The sequence below is a fragment of the Dermacentor albipictus genome, chromosome 9, assembly GCF_038994185.2.
Source record: "Dermacentor albipictus isolate Rhodes 1998 colony chromosome 9, USDA_Dalb.pri_finalv2, whole genome shotgun sequence".
NCBI lineage: Eukaryota > Metazoa > Arthropoda > Arachnida > Ixodida > Ixodidae > Dermacentor > Dermacentor albipictus.
This window is the reverse complement of record NC_091829.1, coordinates 34723150-34735487: the sequence shown is the minus strand read 5'-3', so window position 1 is coordinate 34735487 and position 12338 is coordinate 34723150. Positions and strand designations below refer to the sequence as shown.

The following is a 12338-nucleotide window of genomic DNA, read 5'->3' as shown; positions in this document are numbered from 1 at the left end:
CCTGGCACACTGCATCGGAGGGTGGTTCAGAGCGTGTGCATACATGACAGGAGCGCGAAAGAGAGGAAAGGCGACGCGAGAAATTCGTTTGGACCTTTGCACTGCGCCGAATGTGCGCAGTGCCCTCTGGAGCTCCCTTGGCGGCGCCACATTAGCCTCTTGACAGCTGTAATTATCCGTGACACCCCCCCCCCCGCTAAAGCATTACAGAAATTGCGGCGCTTACCTTTCTGCTAACGTGCAAGTCCAGAGAGAAGCTAGACAGAATGGTAGAGGAGGAGGCAGAGAATAGGTAGAACCGACACATTCGCGAAAGAAGTGAATAAGAGCATTGCCACCCTTCGCTTGCAGTTCCCGTACAAAGGGGTTGGGGATGGGGAAAAGGTGACGTGGGAAGGCAATGAAACGCTACTACTATGGACAGGACAGCAGTTGCGGGCAAACAGGATAAATTTAAGTTCAAAGTACCGTACCGTACGTTTCTGCTACTTCTGAAAAATAAACACCATACAAATTTGTCAAGCGAACAACTTATGCAGGGCGTGCAGAAGCAGAGCCGCATTAAAGCGCACCGTAGGGTCTATAGGCGACACTATACGGAGACGGTCACACGTCAAATCAACACTTCTGTGCCCTCCGCAGCTCTGCGGCTAGCATTGTGCTTGAGAAGGCGGTTTTATCACGACCGCTGTAAGAGCATTTTCGCTGGGGCGAAATAAAAAAAAAAAAACGCTCGAGCCCTTGGATTTAGGGACACGTTAATTAAAGAAAACCACGGTGTCAAAATTAATCCGGAGTCCGCTACTACAGCGTGCCTCATAATCCGATTGTGATTTTGGCACGTACCTACAGCCCCACAATTCAGTTCAAGCTTAATGCTTCTGCCCCGATGCGATGTGCCATGTGAGGAAACGAATATACTCAACCCTCTCGGAGGTTCTGAAGTATGGCGCGCAACAACGCATCAAGCAAACGCGTCACCCCGTGTGTTCTGTGAACTACGCAGACAAACGGCAGTGGTGCACGCAAGTTAACGTTAAACATGAACTCACCACTTTCGTGTTGGACTAAACGTTGAAGAAAGTAAACATTCACCGTCAACATCACCGCTAATTATCGTCAAAAAGCACAGAAACCTTCGCGTACTTCGATTCCCACAGTGCGTGAAATCCGCATATTTTTACTGCTGGATTCGTTCGGCTTTTCCCAAATGTACATTTCGGCTACCCCGTTAATAGGCCTAACACTGTCATTGAAGAAAACAAAATGACGTCAGTGCCATCGCGTAAACATGAGAAGAAGCCGAGCGCTAGAAGATGACTAATGAAGACAAAGCAGACGCGCTCCTATATTTCGCTGTCATTACATATAGAAAAAGCAATTTAATTTAGGACCGCCTCCACAGCTGGCTAGAACAAGAAGCACGCAAGCTCTAGATATCCAGTACACATACGCTGAGCGGGCGTTAACAAAACATTGCACTTGATGGAGCATTCGCGCTCACCGGGATCAGTATTCTCCACTGCTGCAGCATCAATCGGCAGAGTGGCTGAGAGGTAGAATTCTAGACTGGCAGTCTGTTGGCCGAAGTTCGATGTACTTTTTCTTTGGTCTTTCTTTTTTCTCTAGCAAACAATATCGGGATTCCAGTGACGGACGGCGGCGAACATGAAAACGACCGGAGGTGTGGGCCCATAAAAGATGTAATTGTAAAAGAGAAATTAACAATATCCGCATAGTGTGAAGCATTATAGTGCACACAGGTATCCCTTTCAACAAGAATAGAAAGTCGAGAACAGTATCACAACCCAACAACAACAACAACAACAACAACAACAAAAAGACAACATCGGGCGCAATCAGAGCCACAAATACATATCCTAAGCGCGGTGGCCGCATTCAACTTGGGGCGAGGTGAAAATAACTTTTTGTGCCTTCTGTACTAAGTTTAGGCATGTGTTTGAGAACCTCACGTCGTCTAATTTAATCCGAATCACTTCACCCTGAGGTCCCCCCATAGTTTAGCTTTCCCCCAAAACTAACCTTATTGCAGGGAAGCCAGCTTTCAAGGTACAGCTGCACGATAGGTTGACCCACATCGACGTCCGCACAGGCGGGCCTGTAAAATGAAAAGAACCAGAAGCTGAGACATGAAAAGTGTATGTATCAAAACGTGTGCAAGTGGCCAAAAGGCCATGACACAAAGACTTCCAACACTGAGAACGTCGATATCGGGTGTCCCAGCAGACACGGAAAAAATAATAAAAAAATCGAGCACTTCCGTGCTGTTGAAACCAATTGTTTGGTGTCAGCAACCTGCTCGAGAAGCTTTCAACATTTTTGTGTTCTTATTGATATAATAACTAGTACTAATCGTTACAATGTCAATGCAAGATTTGTAGGGTGCATTTGAAAACATCCCTTCCGCTGCGACTTGCTCGTCGTAGTAAAACACGTCAGAAAGCGATATGCAAGCAATATGTTTATAACCGCGACAAATCTCTGCATGAGCTGAAGCATTGGAAAGCCTCCGGTATCACGGCGTTCCGCTATCTAAGGGCGGTGGTGTGTCAGAATCTCGGATGCCATGCTTTCGGTGTACTGCGGTATCTCCACCTCAACCACAACAATAAAGCAGTCTGGCATACAATTTAGAGCGCCAGAGGCGTCGATATCGGGGGAAACATCAAAACTTTGTTTGTATTAGCTTACTGGCACCTAAACCAATCGGTGGCGGAACATCCGGGTACGTTGGCCACCACACATCATGGTTGTTCAAGGCAATTGTTGCCACAATTTTATCATAGTAATGCTTTTCAAAATGTAAATATGTAGTAAAATAAATTATCTCAGATCGGTGGATTTGATAACTTAAATTTCACCCACTTCTCTAGCCACCATACCCAGTACAAAAGCGTTAGCTCTATCGCTATCGACATCAGTAATGGCAGCGTCCACAAACGTCATACAGTGTATAGTATCGTGCGTTTTGAGCGTGTGGCCGAACTTCTGTTTAGGTCTCGACTTATCGCCTTGTGGCCGTATAAATGCCTGTGCTTGCAAAACGAATTCAGTTAAACAGTGCTAGACTCGCTATGGAGCTTTTAGCTTCGTGACCGACCGTGATCGTTGTTTGACTCTGCACCACTCCAACGTCGTCGGATCCGGTCGGACGTTCACGCCAATCATACCCGAACTTAACACGCTCCGCACTTTCAAACACGATGGATGAAAGCGACAAAAGGCCTCAGTTTGGCCAACGTTACCTTGATGACGATACCCGAGTCTTTGAACACAATGCTTGGCAAGTACAAGTGTTGTTTCGCTTCTATATCGTGTGCTCAGGTTCCATCGCACATGCTTAAAAAACGTCACTTTGTAATAAACGTTCGTACTAACGGAGTGTATCTTGAGTCTGCACGTATGGGCTTCCTGTGTCTTATAGTTATTACATTACATTCAATGCGACGGGTAGTTTAAAATAAAAAGAAAATACGTGTTTGGCTTCCTCAAGCTTGGTATTTCCACAATGATGGGCGATAAACCAGTGTCGAAAATTTCTAGCTTAGTACGGGGCGAGAAAGTGTCTCTTTGGGGTACTATGTCTCGGACATATTCAAGAGAGTTCCGATCGTCATATTTCAGTTACACGAATCAAGTGTACGCGATTAAACCTCTTGGGATATGTGTCCCCCGTCAGGACCAGAATATGAACTCATCTAACTTAAAACACCACAGTTATCGCTAACGTTTGGCTATTTTACCTTCTTTGTGTACAAGGAAACTACTCCCAGAATTTCTAAAAATCACTGAAGACTTGCCAGACAGGTATAGAATTTTTTAAAGGTCACTACTCTTTCCTTTTTATCAACACCTATATTTAACCACCATTGCTCAAACCTGCAAATCAGACCTGTGTGATGCCTGGTGCTACATGGATATAAACACTGCTTACACAGGGACGACGTCTGCTGGACTGAAGAACAGCTGAAAGCTGCGAAACAAAAGGTGGATGAGAACTCGGTCATCAGAGTGGAACCAGCTGTCAGAGGTACGAGCCGTTACTTATCCTGAAAGAATTTGGAAGCTTATGCAATTTGTGTTTTTCAACAGACCAATATGAAGCTGAAGCAGCAGAATACTGGGACAAGTTCTATGGCATCCATAGCAACAGATTTTTCAAGGATAGGCACTGGCTGTTTGTGGAATTTCCTGAGCTCCTGCCTGGTAAATCTCCTGCAAAGGATGTACCACAGGATGATGGCACAGAAGGATATCCAGGCAAGGCAGCTTCACTAAGGATTCTTGAGGTTTGTCACCTATATCTGCACTGAATCTTGCACAGTCACACCAACTCTTGTAGTGCAAAAGTGCTGGCTATAGCCGCCAATCATGCCGCATTTAATTTAGTGAGTAGACCAATTTCGCCATGCCACCAGTACAGCAGTAGATATTGGTTGTGGTGTGCATGCATGCATGTCAAGACCAATGAACAATAGGAAACCACCAGTGAATACAGATATTATGGTGTCAGCCAGGCCCATATGTATGCGTTGTGAGCAGGTCTATTGAGATGAGGCCCTATAACGGAGCTATAGCATGGTTGCACTGACATCACTTCGCTTCTGAGGCTGCATTCAAGACCGATTACTTTCAGGGAAACATTCACTTTTGTGTGATATGATGTAAAACTAAAGCAACACCACAGTGGTGTGACAGGCTTCGTGTCCACTGGTTCAGCCAATCAACATGCTCCAAAAGTGATCAATTGTGGAAACACACCATGGCTTTAATGACTAAGTCCTGTGCTTGAAACAAGATTGATGTTTGCATGTATGTCTAGTTCTAATATGCAACATCTCATAGTCTCCAAATGTATAGTTTTCAGTGCCTTAGTGCAGGCTTCACATATTTGACCCTATACAGAATTCCCTTTGAATTCTCTGTCTTGGCATGCATGAAGGAAATCTCTCGAAGTACTGACAACAAAATTATGGATAGAAATGTCACTGCTACGCAGTAGAAAAGAATGCTCTAATTCTCAAGTTAATGTGATCATCATAAGTTGCAACATGCATAATGTATTCAAAAGGATACACTTTATAGGACGATTTCCCTGTGCTATTTCAGTAGCTACACTACACCTGGCACATTTTGTAACAAAATGTCCAGGCTTATGAACTTTCGCTGCCTTCTGGAGAGCTGCTCAAGGAGTCTGAATGCAACCGATTCTGAATCGCAAATTAGCCAATCTGCTTTTTCTTTCTTTCCAGATTGGCTGCGGTGTGGGAAATACAGTGTTCCCCATACTGGATGTGAACAGGTGAGTCAACACTAGCATTTAAACTCCTGACTGAATGGACGTTTAGAACTGCACCACCTAGTAGAGTTTCCTTCAGTATATGTATCTTCACAGTGGAATCTTGTAGCAATTATAAGCTAGCAAGGCATGGAAAGCATTAGTATTTCCTGTTGTTTCATGAAAATCCCAATCAGCCTATTTAGGCCTGCCTGCAAGGTCAGGACCCCTCCCATCTTACCCCTGTCCTGCTACTAGGCCTTGGTTTCATTTAATTTTCAGTATTTAACCTCCTAGTGCATAAAAAAAAAATTGAGTATTATGATACTCCCTAACGTGAAATTTAAACGCGCCTCTACATGCGTTTTCATTTCGCTATATTTTGGCTGGCATGAACAATCTGTCCCATGCAGCAAATTGCAAACGGAGCTAAGTGGGGCACAACTGCCTCGCTAATCTGGAGATCGCAAGAGCCAGCATGTGAGTGATGCGTGGGCACTGTTCAAAGCAGCCGCCACAGACAGCCCCTCCCAGACAACGCGCGCTACTCTGGCGCCATCTCGTAGCCATTGTCGCCGCAAAGTACGTCTTGCGCGGCACTACGCTTTCGCCATATTCTCCTCCTCCACTTTCTACCTCATGGTTCCGCTGCACCGTCCTCTCTGCTTTTCCTCCTCGCCGCATTTTTCATACCCTGCTGCATGCAGCGTTCGCTCTCATCTTTCGCTCAGTTACGCCGCCGATGGTCGCCGCAGGAACGGGCGTCTAAGAGCTACGCTTTAAAGCAGCACAATACAAAGGATGCAGACAAAGTGATCTTTTCAAGTTATTGGTTCTTGGTAGATCTGCATCACAGGATAGCCAATAACTGCGCTCGTATACTACTCACGGTCTCTCAGCATTGGCGCTATCTTACAGACAACTAATCTTGAAATCCAAAAGAATTTATGCCAGCTCCTTATGTATTTTTTTTTTTATTCACATGCAGAGACCCAGGCCTGTTCGTGTATGGCTGCGATTTCTCATCGACAGCAGTTTCTGTTCTGAAGGTATCTATCACATCTTTAAAATAAACTTGAAGCTGTTGCAGAGACACTTAAAAGAACAAATCACTGATGAAATTGGCAAACACCCTTCAGTTACTTTATGCAATATTGAAAAACTAACAAACCTTAACTAATACAAAATAAATGCTTGCAAATGTTCAGGCCACAGCAAGAGCAAGCAGTGAAGAGCACACACACAAATTTTAAATATTTGTCTCTTTTCTTGTACTATAAAATTTCTATTTACAGTGGTATTATATGATATACGGCTAAGCCAGAATGAAACATGTATAGGCAGAAACAGACCAACCATGACTAACCAGACTACACATGTCCAACAGTAGAAGCTACTCATATACAGCAACTCTGTTTTGGAGCCAAGCCATTTTCAGCAGCCATTTACACCGAATTGCTGTATTGAAAGTTAGTCTTATGTGTCACAACCATTCTAGATTCTTAGCATGTGTGGTTCATTCCAACCTGTGTTCACTTTTGCAATCAGTTCTGGCTTTGTTTGACCACTATAGTATACTCCACTGTTTGTGCGAAAAGCTAGCAACACATGAAGTTACCAAAACGATGAATCACTTGGTCAGTTTAAAGGCCACTGGCACATTCACATGTCCTCCCAGTGCAATGCGCTGCTGTAATGATATGCATTAGTTTACAAGCTTCCTGAAGCTGTGTACTCGGACACTGTGACTGTTTATTTTGATGAATGCTACATATGCTGCTAGTAACAAATTGGAACTTCTTGTGGTCACTATATTTACGATGGTTCACTACTCCGACAATTACTAGCTCTGCTCTGTCTTCTGTTTTAAACTGTTTAGGAACACAAGGACTATGACGAAAAGCGATGCCATGCCTTTGTCTGCGATGTGACAAAAAAATGGGAAGTGCCTTTTCCGGAGGAGAGCTTGGACATTGTGATGCTCATTTTTGTTCTTAGTGCCATCAGCCCCGATAGGCAAGTACCAGAAAGTTGCATCCCTCCCTAACTTCAAAGTTTCAATAGTGGGCTAGCACATTATCGTGCACAGTAAGGCTCACACTGCCGGTTGTAGCAAACATATGCAGCAGCATGGCATCTATCCTGTTCACCAGTGAAACATCTTATTTTGCACTTTTGTTTCAAATACTAATCCTACTAAATTTGCCGCTGTTCGTTGTCTCATATTTGCAAAGTTCAAGTCGTGTGGTCAATGTACCACATATATGCAGCAGCATGGCATCTATCCTGTTCACCAGTGAAACATCTTATTTTTCACTTTTCTTTCAAATACTAATCCTAAATTTGCCGCTGTTCGTTGTCTCATATTTGCAAAGTTCAAGTCGTGTGGTCAATGTACCACATTTTTTTTTCATTTTATCTAATTGAAACACTCGACTATATCGCATGAAACACATGGTAATACATTTCAAAAGAACTGTTTGCACACTAGACAAATTATTAAAATTCACATGTCACATTCACTTTTTTTTTGCCTACTTCTGTTTTGTTTTTTCTAGTGAAACTAAGTGTACTACCATTTTTAATGCAGTTTTGCCAATTACCTTGCTTAGAACCTTTGAAAGGAGGTCCCCCTACAGACCTGTGCTCTCAAACCTCCTTCTGAATAATTGCCTGTATGTTGTTTTCTACTATGAATCTGATCAACTTGTTCTTTGATTCTGAATATGCTTTGGTGAAACATCACTCTTGCTTCATACACTACTCTCGAAGCAGTATGTAGCACTAACTGTTACAAGGCTTGTTTTCAGTCATTCCATTTTGTTTTCATGTCTAGGATGCAACACGTCATAGACTCAGTGGCTCGGTATCTGAAGCCGGGAGGAAAGGTGATCTTCAGAGATTACGGCCGCTACGACATGGCACAGCTGAGGTTCAAGAATGGCCGATGCATCGAGGACAACTTCTACGCTCGTGGAGATGGCACGAGGGTGTACTTCTTCACTCAAGGTGACAACCCAACTACCTCTTCAGCAAATGGTGACAGTGACAAAGCGGAGTAACTGTGCACACGTCTTGGACCATGTGCAGTGTTCGTTTGATTCGATTGGCGCACAACTTGAACTTTGCAAATATGAGACTTTGACCAGAGGCACACATTAGTGTCATCAGAATTCTGGGTTACTGAAAGATAGCACTATTATCTCTATATCTATTAGCACTATATTATCTTAGCATTATCTCTCAGAAATACTGAGAGATAGGGCTAAGATAAAGTTTCAGTGAAGCGTCAACTTTCATTTCCCTGTTCAAATACACATAAAACCCAGAAACACCCTCATTAATCAATCGCTCAACCAATTTCAATGAAACCTATTGCACTTACAAATTTAGGTTCTTGAGGACGGCGAGCATATATTATTTTACGATTATTTTTACCAAAACTGTCTGGGGATACATGTAGCACATGTTAAATACAATTGAAGGTAAATTAAATGTGTGTACAATTGTGAATGCAGTGCCTGAAGTGGGTTACTCCTAAACCTCTCACTACTTGGTGTGTGCAAATAGTTGTAGAGTTTGAATAGTACCAGAATGCAATCAAATATAGAATTCCTTTATTAAATATATATACAGCCTTTTTCACCACTAATTTAAAACAATATTGACATCCTGATATTTGCAACCTTAGCAAGTTTGTCTCATTACGCTGCACATCTTGAATTGCACTTTATCAAAAGCACAGGTGGAGCATTAGGAACAGATAAAAAGTTTGTTTGCATACTCAGGACTCTATGGAGTGTATGCGTTCGTGTAGTATCAGATTGAAGTTTTGAAAGCCAATCTTGTGAGCCAAGATGCATCTGTGTATACCTCCTCCAAGAATAAATCAGAAGTGCAATAGGAAAGTGAAAAAAAAAGCACTTTTTTTTTAGTTGGAATGGCCATGGCAGATAGTGTCGCTTTTATACCAAATAACGTTGCAACAAAAGGGCATTCAGTAGTATTTAAATGTAACACATAGGCACAGAATCAACACAGGCAAACACGCATATAACTAAGCAAATGAAATATTTATCTTCAAGTAATGATTAGCATGTGCTTATAAAGAATTTTTCGTACAACAAAGTTATTTTCGTGCCGGATTTGGCTTCGTTATAAAGAGGTTCAACAGTAGAATTAAGCAATAGCCAGTTCTGAATGCCATTATACGAGCACAATTTGAAAGAAGGCGATTGCGATTTAGCTGAGAACAGTGGCTGCCTGAGCGATGCAGCAGGCTCTACAATATAACCTCTCGTTCTTTATGTTCATTGTGGCCAGTATGAAATTTCATTTTTTGCTGTAATTTCATTTTCATTGGGCACAGTTGACGATGTGAAGCTTGAAAAAAATATTTCCATTTGCTGCAGGTTCATATTCTCTTCAAGGACAGAATCAAATGATAGACTATATATTCTATTTGTTATTCGCCGCGCAACCTTATTGGAACACACAGCCTTACCGAACATTTCGGTTTACTTAACATCAGAGTGTGAATTTAAATTAAAACAACGAATTTAAATTCATGATGTTTGTTTATTTCATGCTAAACACTGATGGCATCGATCACCTGTTTTCCTTATATACATCACACTGGGTGGTGTGCTATAAGTTTGACTGACAAAGCAGCGAAAGTGAGCACATCTTTGTTCTACGTAATAAAACAATAAATCAAGATGTAAAAACCTGCATCTATAATAATGGCTCATAGGCATCTATACACCACACAGTCTTCTTAATGAAATAGTGTATGATATCCAACAACTTCTCAGATTTTCTTTAACTGATTACATAGTGTTTGGGCTACCCAACCCTTGGACCACTGAGTATGCACCATGACACAAAGAGTCATGTCATGCTTCTCTGTACACACAACTCTCCTCACCATTCTTCCCTCGACAAGCACCAAAGATCGCCTTTGTCCTCGTGACGACGCTGCATCAATGTTGCACACTGTCTATCAGCCTGAATGACTGCTGGCATTTAATCATACCTTGTGAACACTGTAGTGCATAAACATTGCAAGAGTTTACACAATGCATAGGATGAAAATAAGAAAAATTAAATGCATTGCATTTAATTGTGTGGCATTTAATTAACCACTTCACGAAACCCTTCTTTACATTTGATTCCAACATGTGTGCTGGATCTGCCCCCCTCTTTTTTTTTTTTCTTCAGAACCGGCAATCAATTTCAGTCACTGCATGAAGTATGAGGAAAGTGAAGCCAGCAGTTTCAGTGGAAGAGTTCCTGCCATATTAGGGCATTTTTTTTATCCAGTCTACAATTTGATTGGCTGGCTATTTAATATGAAGTTATGATACAGGAAGAAAATAAGAGAGTAGGGCTGCCATACATCCTGGTAGCATGGCAGTTTATTGGCCAGTTGCCTGCTTCCAAGATAAAGTACCAAGTGATGCCTGCAGTTAAAAAGGCATTCCACATCCACTGCCATGAGTAGTGCCTGCTAACCTTGCAAACATGGGCAAATACCTATAATATTGGTCGAGAGGATGGCCGCAGCTGTAGCTTAAATGGTTGAGTATCACACGCACAATGCAGAAGCTGTAGGTTCCACTCCCACCTGCGGCAAGTTATCTTTTTTGTCTACCTAATCACTTGTACATTTGACTTGAAAATAACTATAACAATTAACTTTACTTATTCTCTTCCTTCGTATGGTCACAAGTTGCATCATTGAAGGCACCTGAACAATCTTGTAGCCATATGTGGAGTCTGAGAGTATTAAAGAAAAAAAGGAATGGGAGAGAGAAGTCATTGTGGCTCAATGGTCCTGCTTTAATTAAGCTTTTTTTTTTTGTCTACTTTCCAGACGAATTGACCAAAATGTTTGCCAAGAGTGGCTTTGAAGAAGAGCAGAACCACCTGGACCGAAGGCTGCAGGTCAACCGTGGGAAGTTGTTGCGCATGTATAGAGTGTGGATACAAGCCAGATTCAGAAAAAAAGATGCTACCTGACAAGCAGAGTTCGTCGTGCACCTGTGTGATACAAGCTGTTTTTCTTCACAGAGCCCTGCGACTCAGATCTGTGAACTAAGTAACACATGATACACTAATACAGCACACTGTGGTTTTCTTTTTTTCAACATTAACCTCAAAACTAGCAAAAGACACCATAACTTTTCGCTTTCACAAAGCTCAGTCAATAAACCAGGAGTGGTATTTTCAGTAGACCACTTCTGCATGATATAGTGACTCGGCACCCAACACGTTGAGCGTGTACATGCAAGAGAGATTCTTGCACATAATCAAGGAAACGCTGTTGCACGTAGGCACCAACATGTCCAAAGCTTATAGTCGCATGAAACATCATGAAAGTGCTTTTATCACAAAAAAAGTAATTAACCGGTAATACTGCCCGGGGCCGTGATTTTCACTCAATTATATGGCGTTCTTTCATTCGCCATTCCCAGCTGGCTTATCCCATTGATAACGCATGCAGAGCGTCGCATTGACGAAACACAATAAGAAACCACATTGTAGCGCGCAGATTAAGAATGAAAGACTAAGTTCTGGTGTTTTACTTCCCAAAACCACGATCTGATTACGAGGCATGCCATAGTGGGGGGGTTCCCAATTAATTTTCACCACACCTGGGTTTCTTTAATGTGCATAGTGCACGGATCCACAAACATAGAAACACAAAGCATGGCCAATAAGCAAGCTGACAACGCTCCGCACACATGTGAGCGTGCATGTTGTGGAGGTCACGTGTACTTTCTTGCGCTTAGTCAAGGGTCAGAGCGACACTCCACCCGCATAATAAGATTGCAGCCAGCCATGAATGGTGGATGATAAGAGTTGGGGTAAAATTATAGGAATTTGCTACAAATTTGCAGTCTTCTTTTTCTGACTGCACACAAAGTATTGAAATCTTTTAGTAAATGACTTTCTCTCCTGACATTTTCGCAGTCAAGATATTGAGATATACGAAGTCCAACACAAAATCATTTCGTGATAAGAGGTGAAAAATACA

The 12338-nt window shown here is 42.3% G+C and overlaps 1 protein-coding gene and 1 long non-coding RNA gene across 2 annotated transcripts in view; one reads left to right on the top strand and one right to left on the bottom strand.

The window, feature by feature from the left end:
- The window catches only part of LOC135906516 (uncharacterized), a 138873-nt gene extending 136755 nt beyond the window's left edge, over nucleotides 1–2118 (bottom strand). Inside the window, exon 1 of the long non-coding RNA XR_010565756.2 lies at nucleotides 2044–2118. This is a non-coding gene — a long non-coding RNA (uncharacterized lncRNA). The remainder of the gene's footprint in view (nucleotides 1–2043) is intronic.
- An 834-nt stretch (nucleotides 2119–2952) lies between these two features.
- On the top strand, nucleotides 2953–11557 carry Mettl2 (methyltransferase-like protein). Its single transcript, XM_065437952.1, has 8 exons — nucleotides 2953–3304; nucleotides 3960–4051; nucleotides 4114–4310; nucleotides 5274–5323; nucleotides 6288–6348; nucleotides 7179–7315; nucleotides 8136–8308; nucleotides 11175–11557. The coding sequence occupies exons 1-8, from the start codon at nucleotides 3225–3227 to the stop codon at nucleotides 11318–11320; spliced, it is 936 nt and encodes a 311-aa protein (XP_065294024.1). The 5' UTR covers nucleotides 2953–3224; the 3' UTR covers nucleotides 11321–11557.
- The last annotated feature ends 781 nt before the right edge of the window (nucleotides 11558–12338 follow it).